Source organism: Mycteria americana, chromosome 11 (assembly GCF_035582795.1).
Source record: "Mycteria americana isolate JAX WOST 10 ecotype Jacksonville Zoo and Gardens chromosome 11, USCA_MyAme_1.0, whole genome shotgun sequence".
Lineage (NCBI taxonomy): Eukaryota > Metazoa > Chordata > Aves > Ciconiiformes > Ciconiidae > Mycteria > Mycteria americana.
In genome coordinates this window covers 10,525,912-10,546,411 of record NC_134375.1, presented here as the reverse complement: position 1 = coordinate 10,546,411, position 20,500 = coordinate 10,525,912, and the positions used below count along the sequence as shown (strand labels likewise).

At 54.7% G+C, this 20,500-nt stretch overlaps 2 protein-coding genes across 2 annotated transcripts; one reads left to right on the top strand and one right to left on the bottom strand.

Moving 5' to 3' along the window:
* The first annotated feature begins 6,756 nt into the window (after positions 1–6,756).
* Positions 6,757–11,081, top strand: CAV3 (caveolin 3). The gene is made up of 2 exons (XM_075514279.1): positions 6,757–6,981; positions 10,004–11,081. Exons 1-2 carry the CDS (start codon positions 6,868–6,870, stop codon positions 10,343–10,345), a joined length of 456 nt encoding a protein of 151 aa, XP_075370394.1. The 5' UTR covers positions 6,757–6,867; the 3' UTR covers positions 10,346–11,081.
* A 2,838-nt stretch (positions 11,082–13,919) lies between these two features.
* Positions 13,920–20,277, bottom strand: OXTR (oxytocin receptor). Its single transcript, XM_075514278.1, has 2 exons — positions 19,204–20,277; positions 13,920–14,571 (listed from the first exon to the last, which is right to left on the bottom strand). The coding sequence occupies exons 1-2, from the start codon at positions 20,132–20,134 to the stop codon at positions 14,336–14,338; spliced, it is 1,167 nt and encodes a 388-aa protein (XP_075370393.1). The 5' UTR covers positions 20,135–20,277; the 3' UTR covers positions 13,920–14,335.
* Positions 20,278–20,500: the final 223 nt, after the last annotated feature.

Sequence of the window (20,500 nt, the reverse complement as noted above, 5' to 3'; positions counted from 1 at the left end):
GCCTGTTCCAATGCTTGACAACCCTTTCAGTGAAGTAAAATTTCCTAATATCCAGTCTAAAATGTCCAGTTTCCACCAGGACAGTCCAGCTTCTGCTCTGTGTGACCCTAAACCTGCCCCCTCCCGCTCACATCTGCAGAAGGGGCAGCACCTGCCCGCCCTAAGCACTCGCTCTCCAGCCTGGCAGATCATCCGTGGCCCACTGCATCCTGCCGGGAAGAAGGTCTCGAGCTCCTATCCCAGCATTTACAACGGAGACAAGAATGCGAAAAGGTTAGGTGGCTGTGTATCCACAGGGGCATGAATTTAATGTTCATAGACTTTCTCTCTCTTTTAAAGGGCAAACCACTTTGCTATTGAAACAAACTAAGACGACTTGAATAAGTGTTTTTCTATACTTCCTCAGTGAAATTTAATCTTAATTTATATTAAACATGACAGAGCTTCTACTCAAACTTTTATTTGCCAGTCACCTATTTCAGCTGCCTCTGAAATGGTAATACCATTAAATCCCTACCCTCTGCATCTTCTGTACTCGTTAGAGCTTGAGGACTGAAGAGCAAGGACTAGCCTGAACGCGAGAGACCCTGTGCCACTTGCAGGGAGGCAGGGCGCTGCTCTCCAGACTAGTCCTATGGGGGCCAGGCTTTTCATCCAAGGGCTCTGACACAAATAGCTCCAGCAAGACTGCATTCCTTTCACACTAACAGAGAGGAGATCCAGGCAGGAAAAGGGCAAGGTGCTGTTTGTGATCAAGGAGAGTTCTGGCTTGCAGTCCCTGTGAGAGAGGTGAGAGACCGGAAACAGAGAGAGGGAATTCGAGGCAGATGGAGAAGACCCATCCCATTCACTTGGAAGCACACAATTCCCTCAAGTGTTCTCAAGTTGACCAGCAAAAGCGTGCATTAAACCGTTCTCGCCTGGGGCTTTTGCTCGTCCTGTGCATTTTGATCCAACTTGTTTACTTTAATAATAAATGACTTCTGTACATGAAACTCAAGGTGCTGCATAGTGCAAACCTCACATGGCACAAAGTCATTGCCCACGGTTCATCCTGGTGCTCTTTCAAGCCAGCAAAGGAAGACAAGGAGAGGATCAGGTGTTTGCAGATCCATTGGCCGGGTTTGCAGATTTGTACCCAAAGCAAGAGAAACTCATCCCCAGCACTACCAAGCCTGGCGTTCTCCTGCCGCCAGAGCAGACCCAGCCTCTAGCTTCTGACTGACGGCGTCACGCTGGTAATCTGCAAGAGAAACCAAAGACGGGATGACACAACACTGCCACTTGCAGGCTCCCATCTCGGGGAGAAGTAACACTAGGGAATGGATCATCAAAACTGAGCTTTAACCTGCAATAGATAGCAGAAGAGCTAAAAGATGCTTCTGGGAAGAAGACATGAAAGGTAATTTTGGTTTGCTTTTTAAAAAAAGATGAAAGGAGAGCTCTGCTCCAAGCTCTGAAGGCAGAGCTGATCCCTTACCCTCACTCCCATCTGGCAGCGCCTTCCACTCACTTTAAATACTCATTCATTTGCTTTCCTTGTTACACACGCTAAACTGAGCTGAAGGATTAAAAGCCCCTGAGGTCAGGACTTACGCACAAGTCATTCCTCCTGCTTTAACATAAGGCTTAATTTACAGCATCACTTTGTACCTGGCTCTCCTCTCTCCCACAGCATACTGCTTGCTCTCAGAGGGCTCAATAGCAAAAGCTCCCAATTTCTTCTCCTTCTTTACTATACCTTCACTGCAATTCTCATCCATTTATTTTCATAGGAACTTTGATTTCTGCGAGCTTTATTTCTGCTTTATTCGTCTCTGCTCGAGAGAAATATATTTTACTTGCTGGGGCCAAGCAGCAGGTTATTTATCTGACCTCTAGAAGGCTTCTAAGTTCATAGCACCAGTCCTTCTAGCCCCCAGCCAGCCCAGGTTTTGATAATCTATTTACCAAAAGCAATACTCCCCTTGAGATTACGTGTAAGGCTGGTCAGGGGGACAATGGTAACTATTGTTTCTGCAGAGGGAAACTTGTCACAAGGTTTCCTAACAAATGTTCCCAAAAGGAAAGATTTGAATTTCAGTGCAGCTGGGCTTTGACTCCCACAGGTGCCCACGGACACCCGGTTCTAACACCCAGGATACGCAGAGGAGCGGTGAAGGCAGCAGCACCCTGCTCCAAGCATCAGGGGCAAGCAAGCATTTCTTGGCATCCCTTTTGGAGAAGGTCTGTCCAGCAGAGAACAAGAAGTGACCCGAGCAGCACTGAGCAGGCATGTCCTGCGCTTCCACTGTCGAGTCCTGCCGGATCACCTCTCCCGCCTCTGCTGCGTATGTAGCTCTTTCCATTTTCCTGGGAGAAAAAAGCCTTCAAAGACTTGACATACGGGGAGCACAGGAAAAACACTCCAAGCTAAGCAGGAGCAGTGGAGTTTCCTTCATGTCCTAAGCGATGCCTGACAGTTTGGGAGGGTTTCAGGATGAGGAGGACCAAGCCGCATGCCCAAGCCCTGCTTCTCTGGTAAGCTCAGACCGAAATGGTGACCCCCGCCGCAGCTGAGTTGCACCTCCTCCTCCGGCAGCGCTGCGGCACAAAGCTTTGAGAGGAGCTGCTCACAGAACGGGAAACAAAGCATGGCAGCAGCGAAGAGCCGAACAAAAGAGGCTTCTCAGTGCAGTGGCCACCAGCAATATTGTATATACAGTATCGTATTTAATAAATTGTATGTTTATTAAATATAAAATGGTAGGAGCCATCCTCTGGTAATGGGCACACCCCAGATTCCTGCACCAGGGCGGGGAGCTGGGTTTTAAGACACCCAAGCGTGCTCTATGCGTGCAGGGACACTCGATCTGCCCAGTCTTTTGCATGAGCCTGAATCCCCTTCCTCCACGCTCAGAGCTGGACAGACATATGGGCAAGGGCTGGCTGAGGGCGGCTGCACTCGGTGGACAAGAGGACCAGCTGAAGCTTAGCCTGGAGCCCAGGCAGACTGGTGCAAGAAAACCTCCGCAAGGAGAAGCCCCTGATTTGGAAGGAGGAACGCGTTTGCTATATGAAAGCTGGACTTCATATTGAGAGGCACGACGTCTTTATTGCTGTGCAGCAGAAGCGTCAGTTAGTACTAGTGAAGGGCACTGCCAAGAAATTAAAGGCTAAGTCTCTTGCATGGCCAGGTTGGGAGAGGGCCTTCACAAGACAAGCCATGGCCAGCAAATTCTTTCAATGCATCTCTCATCTATATCCATTCCCATTTGCTAAAACTGCTACTGTTTTACCATCTATACTTCGCAATTGAACTTCTCGTTGTCGTTAGTTACTAGCAAACTAATATTGTTGTTAGTCCACTGTAGCCTCTGCACACCAGGAGCTTTTACATGGTGTCCCATTCACAGTCTTAAAGTACTCGGAAATAGATTTATTTATAGCATCTACGGTGCAACAGAATATTCCTCCTCTCTCTCATTGCTACTTGAGACACTTACTAACTGCGCATTAACCACTACGCGGGTTCACTTTTTCCTACTCCCACGCCTGGGACACCAAAGCCGCATGCCCGGGTGCAGACAGCAAGGACCAGCCCGGCCCAAGCCTAAAGACAGCAAGTGACTCACGCTGTTAGAAATCCCATACGAGAGGTGGGGCAGGGCCCAGCGAAGCAGGGGTGAGTGCGTGCTGTGCCCCACGGCCGTGCTGCCATCCCCTGCGCAGCCCTGGGGCTTGGGGCAGCCGGCCGAGCCCCCCCGGGCCGCAGGGAAGGCAGGCCACCAAACCCCCGCCTTCCCAGTGTAAAGCCTTCCACGCGGGACAGGTCGAGGAAAAAGCAGAGCTGCAGCAGAGCAAATATCTTGTGTCGCATTCCTCCGTCACTGCCAGGAGCAGCTGTGCCTCCTAAATTCGGCACTTGTTCCCAGCCAAGAGAGCACTGCTCTTCCATCAGATGGCGGTTACTCCCGCACGCCACCTGCGCTCACAGCCCTGCTCACAGCAGCAATGCGTTCCTTCAGCTCAGAGTAAGGGGAAAACAGCTTATTTTGCAAAAACACCCTTCACAATCTATCTTGAAGCATAGGTAACTTCGGTAAAAGCTCAGCCATCACAGCAGTGATGCTACAAAACTTTGTCAGAGAGGAATTCAGCCGTGACAGAGCAGGTCTGGCCTTAAAGCTGATGCCCAAAGCTTTGGAGCGTGAAGGAGTTTGTGCTTGCAACACCAGCCCGTGCTGGGCTTGGGCTCCTCCAGCTGCTGTGCAAGCCCCCGTTTGCTAGGGAGGAGCCGGTGCTGGCACTGCGGGCGGAGGGCCGGGCCACCAACCCAGCACAGGTCCAAAAGCCCCGCCAAAGGGCAGAGACCAGCAGGAAGCTTGGCTTGAGCCAGGCACTGGGGACTCCCCTACCCAAACAGCTCTGGGCGCGTTTTACCAGCAGCAGCAGCAGCTCCCTGCCTCCCAGGTGCATTTTAACACTGCAGCTGTGCCGCTGCTGCGCTGCTCAGCTAACGCTGCGGGAAGGCAAAGGGACAGGGCCAGACCCAGCCACGCTGCCGGCAAGAGATCCAGGGACATGGAACTAGTGCTACTGAAGGATTTTCCAGTGTCCTTTCACCAGAGGAACACAGGCAGGGCAGAGTTGCTGATAGGCGCTCCTCTCTGGAAGCAACCTGCCCAGATTTAAACCCTCAACCCCACGCTCATAAACCTTTACGGAATTTGTCCCTTCTCCATAGGTGCCTCCTGTACTTTTACAAAACCCCATGGGCTTGCACGGTTACTTTCCACCCCCAGTTCTGCCCTTTCTCTCCCTACAGAAGGAGTCAGGGAGATCTCTGACGAGCTGCAGTCATCACAGTTTTAGCTGTGGATATGTCACACCCCAGAGCATCACCACATCTGCTTTCACTAGAGCAGAAATCCCAAGAAAAACAGTTTCCAGACTGAGGTACCACCCTGACTACGGCACATATACTGAAAAAACACCACAGGCAGCAGGAGGAGTTAGAGGAGTCTGGCAGCCTTTGACCTGCAGTAATACTGAGCCAGGTCCTCACCATTACAAGTTCTCTGGAAAAATGAATACGCCTGAGAGACCTGCTACGCCTCAGCCAAATGAAAGAACACGATCCCATTTTGCACCATATTATATCAACTCAAAGGGCTGGAACAAAACCATTGCAGCGCTGAAAGCTCCAGGCACCAAGCCACGTGGGTTTGATAAAGACGGCACTGCACAGGCACTGATGTTTTTGGAAGGCAACGGCCTTTTGCAGTTAAAATACCTCCCCGCCATGCCAGCCGAGCGCGTTCGCTCTGAAGTGGCCCCTTCCACGCTCGGCAGTTGTGCAGACACCTCCGGGGCACTGATCCCTCCTGCTTAAGGAGCCATACATCCCACCTTCTCCACCCGTTCTCTCTTTCGCTGCACTGTGTCAGCACAAAAGGTGTGCAGGCAGGCTGCCTGCACTGCCTGCTCGCTGCCCGCGTGACGGAAGGGACAAGCATGCACCCACAGCACCACCAGACTTAGGCTCATCCGGGCGCTCCCCTCCCGCAACGCGATGCAGGTCTCACTGCCAGCCTTTGCCAGAGGCAGCGTTTCACCCCCACGACAAAACCCAAAGCACTTCCCAGGCAGAGGTACCACACATCTTCGCCATTTCACACGTGAAGCAGACGGTAATCGGGGCTCGAGAACAGCTCGGAGACGTGCTCATGAACACTTAACATTAAGGGGGTTTAATATGCAGTCGCTCCCTCGAGAGGCCTTGCCTCCCGGCGCTGCAGTGTGCGGTACCGACGCACAGGGCTTGCGGGGGTAAGTCACGACCACCTGCTTTGTCACCCTCAGCACAGCCGGTTGTCATCGAGGGCATCCCCGGCTCTGAATGGAGAGACTTCAGAGCGGCTGTAAGGTAGCCTTTACCAACAGGACACACGATGGGAGAACAGAGGTCGGTTATCCCAATACTACTTCAAATGAAAGTGTCTATAAACAACTGATTTGACAGAAGCTTTGGTGGGTAGTTTGGTTGGTTGTTTTTGTTTTGTTTTTTTCACAAAACCATTAAACAAATCTAAAACATTAAACAAATTTGGTTCATGAAAACCAAAACAGCACTGAAGAGATCAATGAGGATTATCAAAATACAGCACAAGTTAAATAACTCTTCATTAATATGCTAAATGTCACTGTGCCCAGCGTTCATGGAGGAGATATTCCAACCGTTGTAGATCTGTGGGTTGCTCTGTGGATTTCCCTGACTTTCTCTGTGTGAAAAAGCTGGAATCAAAGGAATCCAAGCTGATACCATGAGCCTTCTTCTGGGCTCCCAGAGGGACCCCGAGGCTCGCTGGCCATCCCAGGACGATGTGGCTTCTCTGGGCAGTATTTACAGACGCAATTCCCGTCTCCCCCGAGCCGCTTCATTTACAGATTCGTCAACAGTTATTTCTCTCAGGCCCTCGAGGACTTTTGCTCCAGTTTGGGCATCGTTTCTCCCACGCTGCCTCCCCACACGAGGAGATAATCCCACCTGCACAGCTGGGCTGGGAGGGCTGGGGGGCTGCTCCCCCGCCCCCTGCGCCACGCTGGCCCCAGCTGGAGGGCCACCAGCCCCCTGCAGGGGTGCCCCCCTGGAGGTGACACTCTGGGGGCTGTCCCCATCAAAGCCCCTTTAAGGGACACTTCAGGGCAGCTGCAGGAGGCACAACATTAATTTTAGCCTGGAGCACTGCCAGGGGCACAGGGCAGCTGCTGCGGGCAGCGGGGGGGCCAGTGCCTCCACACCCTGCCCTCCCCCGGTCCTCCCCCAGCAGAGCCCAAATTCCCAGCTCTGTGACTGTCTGGAGCCAAGCTGGAGGCAGAGCAGCCATGGCAGAGGAACAGACCGAGCTGGACGAGAGGATCATCATCAAGGACCAGCACACCAAGGAGATCGACCTGGTGAACAGAGACCCAAAGCGTATAAATGAGGACGTTGTAAAGGTAGGACTTTCTCAGCACGGGTTTTTAGAAGCATCACTGCCTCCTTAACGTAATCAGTATATTGGTATTGTTATTCTGTGTTTGGCTTGACCTTAGCCAGGGCTGTAAGTCACTGGTACACACACCTCAAGAAGCACCGTTACCTTGGGCTGCAGGGCAGTAACCTGCTGCAAGCCCCAGCCCTGCTGCCGGGGTGTGCAGACACCAGCTGGGCGGCTGTGTGCTGTGCAGGGCTCCAATTAACACAATATTTCCCATGCCTTGAATGCACTTTCCAACTTCACAGGCTGTAGCTTGAAAATTTATGGAGACACCCTCCTTTGTACCAGTAAGTGGGGAGCCAAAAATAAAACAGGGTCAGCCCATATCACTGATTTAAAGGGAACCTTAGAAAAAGACTGCTAATCTCCAAGACCTGACAATCTGAGCACCAGAGCATTTCGATATGTGTTGTCCTATTTGGAAGAAGATTGTTTCTCCCACATGGCAGCAGGAGGGTGCAGCAAGCCTCCTCCATCTATTTTTAATCAAAAGGAGTTCTCAGTCTAGCTAAACAGGGAAGCGTTTTCCCAAATGCTGACCACCGGAGCTTTGTTGCGCTAAGCTTTGTTAGCATTATACCAAAGATAATTTCAGCCCAAAGGAGAACAGGAGGAGATGGAAAGGTTTTGTTAAAACTGTATTGAGAGATCAAAGAGGATGACATGCCAGAAGGGACAAAGCCTGCTCACAAGGGCTTTGGAACGGGCCATGACCTTGATCGTACCAGTGAAATGCAAGCTTGCATTTGTGCATTAAAACACTATTACAGCTAAAACCTTGGGCATAGTCAAATTAAAAGCCCCCCAGATGATCTGTGACAGTGACGGCCGTAGATGGGCACCCTTCCGGCACAGCGAGACGTGCCTGTGACAGCTGCCACGGTATCTCAAGCGCATTCCCAGCAGCACGTCCCACATCTGTGCCGCACCATGCCAGCACGTCCCAGCAGCCTCGGCCCGGGGCTTGGGAAGGTGCTGGGCTGCGAGCAGCACCACCCTGCCGTCGGCCGTGCTGCCGCTGCGGCAAGGACCGGGACAGCCGTCAGCCCGCTCACCCCCAGTGCCAGGCAGCACCCCGGGGCACACCTACCTGCTCCCCAGCTTGGGGATGTCACCAGCTATTACTGGGGGTTAAGGCCAGTGCCTTCTAGGCCATCCCTAACCCCTCATGCCAGCCCCATTCCCCCACCCCGCCCCTGCCTTTTCCCACTCAGGGATCCCCAAAAGCCTGTAATAGGATTTTCAAGCTCACCCACTTACATGGCCACACCGCTGCTTCATCAGCTTTGGAAGTTTTCAGAACATTTGCTCAAGCTACCTAGCATTCCTCCCACCTTAAAAATAGCACAGTCGATAAGGCAGGGGAGGGAGGGCAGAGCCAGCCCTGGGATGCGGAGCACAACTCACCCCACTGCCTCTTGACAGCGTCCCAAAGGGAAAGCCAAAGTCTCCCCACTCTCCAGTGGGCAGCAACACGCTCAAAAACACCCTAGGCATTAAGGCATGTAATGCTCTTAAAGCACAGCAGGTAGAGAGACAGCCAGCGGAGGGAAGCAGGGAAGCAGAGTGCTTTGCAAGCTGAAGGGTTCACGTGGCCATAGATAAACCCATCCTGAGCATTGCAGTGCAACAGCCAGAATTTGAGACCACAGTACAGTTACAGTGGTGGCATTGGCCGCAGAGGCTTTACAGAGCTTTAAAAGCCTCCTCCCAGGCAAAGCCACAGAGCAGTACCTGCATTTGCTTGTCCCTGAACGCTTTGGGGCCGTGCCCAGGCTCAGCTCAGGATTCAGCCTCTGCCTCCACCGCTCCTCCAGACCCACTTCTGGTGCACTGTTAGCAAAAGAAGCAGCAAGGCAGAGCCCCTTCTCTTATAGCCTGCTGCTGCCTTCGTTGATTGGCCCCCTGACGAGCTGGGCAGGCAGGCAGGCAGCTGTGCGGCAACCTGCTGCCCGCTCCCCAGCCCTGCTGCCCAGCCCGGCTTTCCCGGGAGCGGCTGACAGGTGCCCCTGGACCAGCTAACGTGGCTGGTGATTCCTAATCCGCCTCGGTATTTCTCCCAGTACCTCCTGCCCGCTCCAGGAAATTAAAGATGATGCAGAATGATTTTATGATCCAAGTGCTTCCAAAACCAGAATGGATATTGCAATTTAACATGAATGTACAAACAGACACATTAGCTTCCTAAGGAAAGGCCATGCTATTTTTCAAGACAAATAGCTTGGCTCACGTATTCCCTAGAAATGGGTTACACCACAATAAGATCTCTCTGTGTAGTCCAGAGGCTTTTAAGAGTATTTGTCATTCGGAGACCCTCCCAACGCCTGCACATAACAGCACTATCACTGTAAGGGCATGGCTGAGCCAACCTCTCTCCCTCTGCAGACAGAACGCAGACAGACAGAACTAAGCACCTCGCCTCCGCATATATAAATAAATAAATCATAAATCGAGAAGGCTGTTGGATTTTTATTAGCACAAACCACCTTCTTGGCAAGCAGGCAGCCCATGTCCCTGAATGCTAAAAAAGGGTAGGAACGGGCTCTGGCCCCCTCCGGAGTAAACACTCCCACGCACAGCTCCTGTTCCAAGGGCTCGTGCCTGGCCCCAGCACCTGGAAGCACTGTCCGCAGCGCGGGGTTTGGGACTGGGGAATGTGTCCCGGAGCGGCCAAGCCTGGGGTGTCGTGCCGTGGGTCAAGCCTGCGCGCCGCGCTGCCCACGGGCTGAGGCCAGGCAATGCCAGGAGCCCTGCGCCATCTCCCGCTTGCACCTCTGCAAGGGCAGGGGCTCTCCTGCTGCACTGGGGCTTGTCCTTGCTCGGGGGGGTGCAGGGGATCCGTCCCCCCCAGCACGGCCCTTGCTCTCCCCAGCCCCCTCCATTCGGGCTCTCCCCTCACGTTGCAGCAGATCCTCGTCCTTGCACTGGAGCCCTTGTTAATCCCCCCAAACACCCCTTACCTCCGTCTTCTCTCCTCCCAGGTGGATTTTGAGGATGTGATAGCTGAGCCTGTGGGAACATACAGCTTTGACGGCGTCTGGAAAACCAGCTACACCACCTTCACCGTCAGCAAGTACTGGTGCTACCGGCTGCTCTCTGCCATCCTGGGCATCCCCCTGGCAGTCATCTGGGGCTTCCTCTTTGCCCTCATCTCGTTCTGCCACATCTGGGCAGTGGTGCCCTGCATCAAGAGCTACCTGATAGAGATCCAGTGCGTCAGCCGAATCTACTCCCTCTGCATCCACACCTTCTGCGACCCTTTCTTTGAGGCACTCTCCAAGATCTGCAGCAACGTCAGAGTTGCTCTCCGGAAGGAGATCTAGGTCCCTACAGCCCCCCAACCAGCCCTCGCACAACCACCCCTCTGCGCAGGTTTCCCTGGCTCCTGCAGCGTGCCCTGCCTTCGGGCACACGGACACCCGTGCCCAGGGACCTGCGCAGTGCTGCGGGGCCCCACGGCAGAGCTGGCTGTTGGGGATGCTCCCTGCAGATGGAGGCACGCCGGGCTGCCCCTTACTCCATCCCAAAGCCAGCAGCTTTAGGAGAAGAGAAGTCCATCGAGGCTCGGCAAGCAGCCCGGGGAGAGCCCTCTGCTCTCCAGGACCCCCGGCATCGTGCCCTGCTCCTGCGGGACGAACCCCAGCATCTCCTGGACCACAGCCCTGGGCCATGACCTGCAGCTGCAGAGCGAGAAGCGAGGGTGCAGAGATGCTGCTGGACAACAGACCAAACCCTGCCTGCTTCTCCATCCCTTCGGTCTAGCATGACACTAAGAGAAATACTTACACATGAAGTATTACTTCCTGCAAATAATTGTTGTTGTGGAAGCTTCTGCATTAAATCACGCTGCACAAAAGTTTTATGGATAGAATAGTGAAAACAACCTTTTTTTTTCATGTGTGTTTGCATTTCAGCAAAGCTTTGAAATCCAGATCAATTAGCGCATGAAATGTTGTGTCTGCCTACTGGGAGTATGTGCTGAGCCTGGGCCACCGGCAATTGCAAAACCATTGGTGGCAGTTTGACGCTCACTACTTAATTATGGGGCACAGTTACGGTTTGCGGTCAGGATGCAACGGGCGGTACGGCACAGGCGGGCAGCTGGCCTGCACGTGGCCCATGAGTGTGCTAGGGCTGCAGAGAGGGCAGCCGGGCAGCACCGCGGGGAGCGGCGAGGACAAATGGCTTTTGATAACTTCGCTTGAGAAATGACAAGCTTGGCTTTAAGCAAAGCTTCGGCTTGTTTCTCAGGGAGAATATTTACTATGTGCTCGCTCGTTTGATGCTGGGTAAGCTCTGGCCTACAGCAACGCGTTTATCTTACGCAGCGAGGGCTGTCCCTCTGCTCCGTGCCCTGCCCTGCTTTAGCTGCCGTCCCGGCGCTGGGATGGAGCGGCCAAGGCTGCGGGGGGCAGGACCACGCCGACCCCTTGGGCTCTGCCTTGAGGGTCGAGACCCCCATCCAGCGCGCTGCCTCGCGCCCTTCCCTCCAGCTGGTCCCCTCCCGCGGCATCCCGGGGGCTCGCCCAGGTGCGCAGGGGGAGCGGAGGAAGGAGCCTCCTCCGGGAGGGACGCTGCCTGCTCCCAGCCGCTCCGGCTCCAGTGAAAACACAGGGACGAGGGGAAAAAAAGTCCAGTTCGGAGCTATTTCCTCACCTGTGTTGTCAATTAATTTGTTTAGTCCATCTTCCATGAAGCCGTACTTTAACTTTGAGGCACTTAAACGCTTTTTTGGCTCCAGCCTTAAGTGCTTTGCTGAATCAGGGCCCAGGAGGTCTCGTTGTTCAGAGGTTATTCTCAATTGTATTCATATGCTTTTTTCCCTTGGCTTCCAACAAAGACTTGGAGCCAAAGTCTCTTCTAGTGCCGTGCCAAGGATAAGAAAGAGCCAGATTTTCTATTGGTGCTCTTCCAATGGCTTGGGATTGTGGACTTCCATTATTCCACAGCAATATAGCACCCATGCGCTAGCAACACCAGGCCAGGATGGATGGAGTGACTAAAAAAAAAAAAATTAAGATATTTGTAGGGGGAAAACAGTCTCTGAAAACACTTTATCATGAGCATTTTTTAAAGCTTTTTTGTGGGAATAAAAATAATTAAAAACAATACTGGGATTATATTTTTTTTTAATTTTTTTTGTTCTAGTAGTTCACAGCCTGAACCCAAAAACCCTTCAAAATTCTGATCTCCCCATACAGTGGTCTATGGGTCTATGGGAGCACACACTGCTCAGTCATCACCACCTCCATTTTGCTTTTGACCCTGCGGCAGTCCGCTCGATATCCTTCGATAAACAAACCTGGAGGTCCGCTGGAGCTCGGCCGCGCTGCAGCGTCACTCGGCTGGAGATGGCAGTGTCCCCGCGCGTGGGGGCACAGCCCCGCCTGCCCGACCCCCTAACCACAGCCAGCAATTGCAACCAGGGTTTGCAATGCAACGCCCTGCTTCTCCCAAAGCTTTCTCCTTGCTCTGTGCATCAGTCCTGGTAAAATTTATCCCACGTTGCATTTCCTTCCCGGCAAATGGAGAATGCGCCAGGTCCCTGGGCTCCCCGTAAAATGGGACCCCCCTCCTTGTTTTGTGCAGGAGCTAATTACTCTCAAGGAGAAAGAAGATGAACATGGGAGGAACGTGCTATATGCTTTCCTGAAGATTTAAACCAGTCTGATAAAATATGTCGAGACTGAATGTGCTGGGTCGTATTCAGCAAATGTGCTGAGAGCTCACTTGAAGCTACTAGAAAAAAATCAAAGGAATGCCAGGATAGGAAAGGTGAAAATGTACCTGTTGATGACAGTGAAAAAATAAAGTACACATTTAAATGCATTTTTCGTATCCATTCCCAACTCGTAAGGCCAAATCGCATTGCCCTTTGCACGCAGGCCTTGCTTCTGCACATCCCCCCAGCTGCAGATCCGGGAGGCGGCGTGAGCAAAGGCAGGGGCACCCGCCTGCGGTCGCCCGATCCCACGGCCACCCCGCTCAGGGAGCGCTCCCGCTGCCTTCAGCCAGAGCTGCCTCACCCCAGCTGGCCCTCCCGCCAAAGGCTGTGTCACAGCTAGCCTCATGCTATGGAATGAAGTGGTGGGCAGATCTTAAGTGCTTGGTGCAGGACTCTATAAACAAAAGCGTTGTTACACTGAGTATACTTGGGTCTTGTGTTTAAAGCGTTGTTTCCCATCGGTTTCCTTCATTTTCTTAGGCTAGTGCTCCTTCTGTACTTCCCCTCCCGCTTTCCCTCAAGACACAGTCGGAAAACTTTATTTACAGGTATTTCTTAACAATGAAAAAACCATGCCAGAAGCATGACCTTGTGCATTACAGAGCAAGAAAATTGCATTGGTGTAAAAGACTAAATGCGATCTGTGGTAAACCCAAAGCAAAAGCTCGGCCCCGGGGGTCTCGACAGCAGTTTTTCCATTAAACCCCATGGAGTCCAGCTGTAATCCCACAAGCCTGCCTTTGGAGAAGCTTTTGAGCACACTCAGCAAACGTGTTACTGCACAGATGCCCTGACCCTGCAGTCGTGCCCGCTCCCCTGGCTCCTGCCGACCCATCTGCGCAGCCCCACGCAGCACACGGAGCAGAGCTGGGGCGGGGTAGGGACACCCAGGCGTTAGCATTGTCCCCGGGAGGCTCGTCCCAGCCCCGTCCCCGCTGCTCCCCCCAGCCCGTGGCAGCGGGGCTGCCCTGCTCTGTGCCGGCAGTGCCACCGGCGGGCCCGGGCTGGGGGAAGCAGGGCTGGCACCGCGCAGGGATGCGGGGATGGGGCTGCCTCTGCCCCACGGTGCTTCAAGCGAAGCAAGCACACCCGTGTTGAGAGAGCAGTGCCCATGGCTCTGTCCCAGCCAGGCGCTGCCATCCCGCGGGATTCCTGCTGCGGGCGGCGGTGGGGCCGGGTGCCTGATGGCCACGTGCCCTGGGTGGCACCTATCACCCTGCGCTGCGGCACCTTGCATCTGACGAGGACGTAGCGCACCTGCCTCCACAGAGCGGGATCATTCAGGGCAAAACCTGTCCCTCCTGGTATCTAAAAGCCACCGATGTCAGTGGTTGGGGAGCTCAGAAGCGGGTTCCTGGCATCCAGTCCCAAGCAGCACTGGAACTTGGACCACAGAAGTCCTCCCCCCACTCCTGCCTCAGTTAAATAAGGACCGCTGTACATGCTTACATGCGCACAGACATATATACACCTATTTATATAGAAACCCCTTGCTTGTCCAAATCCCAGCTTTTCACAGGGAAGCGCTGGAGGCAAGGAGCACAGCGGTGGAGCGAGGTCCCGGCTGGCGATGCCCTCACGTCGTGGATCAATGTGTGAAGCTCCTCTGGCTCGTGCTCTTGCAGCTGAGGACAAAGGAGGAGGAGTTGCTCTTCTTGCTGACGTTCAGGTCGCACGCCGGCCGCGACTTCAGGTAGTGCGTGGAGCAGCAGAGGAAGCGCCGCATCAGGTCGTGGAAGAGGTGCCCCGTGTACAGCATGTAGATCCAGGGGTTGCAGCAGCTGTTGAGGCTGGCCAGGAGCATGGCGATGATGAAGGGGGAGGCTGCAAGGCAGAAAGCACGGCAGCATCAGGGCACGGCGCGGGCAGCGAGGACCACCACCCTGGGGAGGCGGGTGCCGGGCACGCACCGCAGTGGGCTCTGCCGAGAGCCCTGAGCTCTGCCGGCATCGCGACACCTCCTCCCGCACCAAGGCCAGGCTGACCCTGCCTGCAGGAACACCCCGGTCAGTACAGCAGTAAAGAAGAGGTGGCGAATAAAAAGGGGGAAGCGAGTCTGGGTTTAAGCAGCTTGTTTTTAGGTTTTTTCCCCCAGAAGAGCTGTGTTTCCCCCGCTCAGCTCCTGCACTGCTGCTTGCTCAGCATTACCCTAGAGATGCCTTGGGAAGAGGCAGAGCTGCCCCCAGCATCATCTGCACAATTTGCCTTTATCATGCCCAAAGCGGGGAGGAGGCAGCGTGGCATCTTGGAGTTGCCATGGCAAAGAGCAGGACTGGGAACAAAAAGAGCAGGGTGGCTCATTTTTCCCCACCAGCAGCCAATCTGGGGCTGACTAGCAGCTTTCATCCACTCAGGCTGTGGGGAAGCCACGCTCCCCCCTGGCCCCGGGGTGTCCCATGCTGCTGGGCTGTCCCCACCACCAACACACGGCCGACAGGATAGTGCCCGCCAGCCCGGCCCCATCCGTGCTTCTTTGCCCGGTGCTCTCCCAGCCCCGGGGAACAGTGGCGTTTTTCTCTCCCTGGACTGATTTTCTCCTATGATGCTCTGCCAGGGGAAACAACGGCCATTCCCATCTCAGTAATGAAGCCCAGGAGCCTGGCAATGGCTCCTGGCTGCAAGTGTGGCGTTGGGGACGGGAGGCGATGGTGGCGGCATGGTGCCAGGACGTCAAGTCTCCGGCTGCTGCTCTCCATTCCCAGAGCACAAAGCACCCAACTATCCCACCTGAGAGGTCAGACCGGTGCCTTCTGGTGAGAAAGGGGACAGTGGGACTCACACCCACCACAGCAGCCAGCCCTGGCCAAGCCGGGACCAGGAGGGGCAGCCCCGGCCCCCCGCGGGGCAGCACCTCCATGAAGTGGCTGTGGCAGGGACAGAGCCTTTATTTTGCTCCCCATGTCTTCAGCCCGTCTTCTTGTCTCCTTGTGCTCTCAGGGGACGCGCCAGCAGTAAGAATGCGTGCTTGAGTTTGGCTGTTTCCGGTCCCTTTCTGCCTCTGCAAATATCCACTCACAGTTTTTAAACTAGAAAAGTGTGAATCGTGAATACTAGTTTCCAAATTCACCTTTAACCAGCTCATGCATAATTCCTGCTCTAGTGATGTCTGGTCCAACCACTTTTAATTTCAAGCATACGCTAAAAGAAATCTTTGGGGAATGACTTACAAGTCCTAGGCACAAGACCTGAAATACATCATAGCATTTCTAGCCACGTAAAAAAATCCAGCCATGGCTGACTCAGCTCTTCTCTCTCTGCGGAAGATAAATTGAATTTCATGGAGCTTACTGCAGGGCAGGCCTTAAGGATGGATCTCTCCCCTCCGCGGCAGGACTGCCGGAGATTCCCGAGAAGTGCTGCAAAGAGCAAGCTCTGCCCCTCACAGACGTTCCCTCTCCCCAGGCTCCGAACATCGCCCCGCAGCAGGGATGGGGATGTTGGGCTGTCAGGAGGGATCGGCAGAGGCAGGAGGCTGTGCCCGGGGAAGGGCTGCGGGACCTCTGCTGCAAACGCTGCTACAGAAGTGAAGTGAAATGAGAACTGTTCACTAATTCCCACATGCAGAGAGATGCTGTCACTCACAGCCCACGTTTCAGGGCACCAGCTCCCAAGATTAAGGGCCCAATATAACAGAGTTACGATAGCGATAGCGTGGCTGGGGGAGAGGGGGAGCGAGGCCACGCAGGCGGGCAGCAGCGTAGGACCCCAGCCCCATCCTGCCGCTCCACCTGGCACTGCCCAGGGCGAGGGCGCAGCCTCTGCTCTTCCCTTGCCTTATTTTATTTAAGTTGTTTTATGAAGTGAGGAAGACCCCTGTAGAAAGCTACTGAAGTGGATCAGTAATAGTAGGGTGAGATCCCTCTGATTACCGCTTTGCCAACTAGGAAAGGAGGGCTTCTTCAGTTTGTTTTCTTTACAGCCTTATCTTTTACCCCTGACACATGCCAAGCCACAGCAGGCTTTGCACCCTGCAAAGGTGAAAGCACGGCCCGTGGCACGCCGGGCCAGGTGCCAGGTGGGAGCAGTATGTGAGTTTTACCCACGTCAGACCAAGCGCTGTGCGTCCCTCCGCTAACACCCGAGACCTGCGTCTCACCACGCTCCCGGATGCAATGCACAGGCAGAAAACTGCAGGGTGCCTGCTCAGGATTCATTAGGATTCAGGTAGGTATAAACAGATTTTCTCTTGCCAGGGACACTCTTTACGACATCCTACACGGAGAAAACTAAACATTTTCTTAAGTAAGCGACCCTCCATCACACAGGCTTTGTGAGGTGCTTGTCACCTCCTGGCATGCAGCCCATCGGTGTTGCAGCCGTGACGGGGCCCCGCTGCTGCCAGACTGCCCAGCGAGCACCCTGCCTGCTTCTCTTCCTTCTCTGATGTTACGCCCATGCAGACTGCAAAGCCTGCAAGATGAGAAACAGCAAATTCCCTTTCTGCTGCGGGGTACACCTCTGCCAGATGCCCCACGACGCTGCCCGGCCAAGGCAGCCCAAGCCTTGGTGCAAAGGAAAAGAGATGCAGGATGCAGGGCAACACCGTCAGGGATGAAGCAGGCGAAGCCCATTTCTTCTGCGGAGAGGTCTGACCCTGCCGCCCCTCTCATGCCTCTGGGCAGCCAGCGAGGAGGGCGGACCTGGAAGGAAGGGCTGGGATCTCCCGGCATTTGCTATCCACAATAACCCACCCGAGGCTTTTCCTCCCCATGCCATGAAAGCCTCCAGCAAATGCTCTAGCAAAACTCCCACCCTTTACTGCAGACACAGGCCCCCGAGCAACAGAAATGTGAAGGAAAGGGGAGTTTGTTACAACTCAGCAAGGCTGGAGCTTCCCTCGCTACGTAAAAGCAAAGCAAAGCAAAGCAGAAGAGAAAAGGCATCACGGGGCTGATTGCACAGAGTGAGCAAGGGAAAGTTTCCCGAGTCAGCAGGCAGGGCACGATCTGTGAACACCCCGGCCATCCCCCCGCTCCTCGCCGCAGGAATCAGCAGAGCGGCAGAGGTTAGTTTGTCTATGAGTCAGGTGGGAGCCCTTGAGATTGCAGGTTTGAAAATCAGCAAAAGGGAGAGATGCGGCTTCATCCCAGGGTATATCTAAAAGCTAGAAGTTTCAACCAGCCTGAATCAGGTAGAAAACCAAGAGACGGCTGCCTGGAGCACCTGGGGAGGTTTAAAAAGCTGTGCTTCACTTCTCCACCTGAAATAAAAGGAGCAGAGAGAAGCAACAAAGGCAAAGTAAGGAGAGCTGGAGCCAGGCAGGCTACCAGCTTCCGTTTATGGGAGAACAGATGTGCACGGGCTGCAGGAGACATCAGGTTTTCCACAGAGCAATGTATAGCTGGAATAGGGTTAAAGAAGGGAAAAGAGCGCACGGTGTAAGCAAGCCATGCCCTCCGCTGCTAAGCCCTTGCCACGGCAGGGCTGCCGGGGGAGCCGGGAGGGGGTCGCAGCTCCTCATCGGTCTTTGGCAATCCCCAGACTCAGCATTTCTCTTAAGTTGGGTCAGTCTGTCCAAGGAGGAGTTGTCCCTGGATGCACTTTTTTTGCCCTTTCTCCCACCTCACAAACTTGTGCAGAGTTTCTCTTGTAAGCTCTCCCAGCTGGTTCTCCCTGCAGGTGCAGAGGCACCATCGGCCATCTCCACCTGGGGACAGCACAGACTTGCACAGCTACAGGCGTGAGAGACCAAGAAGGGTAATATATTTTACTCTGTCTGCAACCTTAGTGATGACAGGAGCAGCCAGCGCCAAGTACAAAAAACGGCAAATCAGTGACACCACGTCCTTTAGGAAAAGCCTTTGCTCATAAATCAGTGGCTTTCTGCAGGAACCGTGCTCCAGTCAGAGATAAAATAACAGCAGCACAGTCCCGGGGTGGATGAAAATGGGAGAAGAGGAGAGGGAAAAGATGGCAAAAGAGTAGAAAGCAAAGAAGTCAGTGGGACAAAACAATACAGAAAAAGAAAAGAAGTCGGGCACTAACACTGTGCAGTTTTCTCCTGCAGTCGCCACAGCCCTGGGCACCGGTGGGGGCTGAGCTCCCATGCAGCCCTCGGCACAGCCCAGCACCCAGGGTGGGCAACCAAACCACTGGGTACCCCAGAGCGGCCCCAGGAGGGCTGAGCTCGTGCACCTGGGGACAGTGAAAACCTCCCAAGCCACCATGCACACCCGAGCCACAGCCCGACCCCTGAGTTGCGGTGGCCCTGAATTTGCCGGAGGCTAAGCTAGCCCTCACCTGCACCAGGGAAGCTCAGGCACCGCCACTGCTGCCTGTCGGGTGGTTTTTCCACGTTCAGGACTTTTTCCTGTCTCCCTCCCAGCCCCCTGAGACCCGGCTCGGAACAGCTTCTGGCTGTCGCTGGCAGCCCCCGAGTCCGCTCTCAGTGTCCTTGCGGCCGCTGAGCTAAGCAGTCCATGCAAACATAGGGCTATGGGAGGAGAGGGGACATACCTTCCTGCGGAGCATTTGTGTCCCACACAGACCACATCTGCACAAAGAAAAAGGGAGTCCAGCACACTATGAAAGCTAACACTATGATGAAGGTCATTTTGACTGTCCGGATCTTGGCTTTGGAGATGAGCCTGGTGCTGCTGACCCTGGCAAACGCCATCCCGCTGCGGGAGCTGGAGCTCAGACCCACGTTGGGCCCGTGAGCCGTCTTAAGCTTCAAGTTCTGCCAGATTTTGAAGCTGATTAAGCCATAGCAGATGCTCAGCATCAACACAGGGATGATGTAGACCATGAGAGTTATCCAGGTGACATAGGCTTTAGGTCCCCAGGGCTGGATGAAGTCTGCCCAACAGTCGTAAACCCCATTCCCCACATCCCTCAGAGAAAATATGTGGATCTGAGGGATGCTGACCAGCAGGCACAGCAGCCAGGTGAGGAGGACAGAGACCCGGTCCGCTCTCCTGTGCAGAGACCTCAGCGGCTGACAGATGGCCAAGCACCGGTCCAGGGACATCAGCAAGAGCATGTAGGTGGAAGCAAACATCCCCACTACCTGCAAGTACTTGATCAACCGGCAAAGGAAATCTGGCCCATAAAACCTGAAGGTGATGTCCCAGATGAGCTGGGGCAGCACCTGGAAGATGGCCACGACCAGGTCAGCGATGCTCAAGTGCTTCATGAAGAAGTACATGCGGGAGTGCTTCTGCCGGGTGGTGTGGATGGCCAGCAGCACGCACAGGTTGCCGGTCAGGGCGAGGAACAGGATGAGGCAGAGGACCATCACCTCCACCTTGGCCATGTCCTCGTTTCTCTTCAGGGGGTCGGTGGTGCTGTTCCTCCCGGAGGTCTGGTTCTCCAGGCGGAGGCTGCCGTTCCCCAGAGAGCCGTTGATCGTCCATACGCTGCTCCCCGCAAAGTACAACTTCTCCATGGCCAGCTCCGTCCCACATAGAGCCCGGTAGCAGAGCGGGGGGTGGCAGATCCTCTACGAACGCGTCCCCGTCCGAGGCAGCCGTGTCCCCGCTGCGGCTCTCCTCTCCCGGCGCTCACCTCCCCGGGCTGCGCTGCTCCGTCGCTGCCTTCCGCCCAGCACCCGCCGGGCCGTCCCTGGCCCCGGCCCCGGCCCCGCGGCTGGAGGGCTCTCCGCCGGCTCCACCCTGTCCCCTCCCAGGGCACCCGTCGCTTCCGCAGGCTCCTGCCCCCAGACAAAACCGAAGCGCAGGAGCAGGATCAGGGGCGAGGGCCGGCACAGACGCGGTGTCCCCGTCCCAGCCCGCCCAGCTCCTCCGGCCCGCCC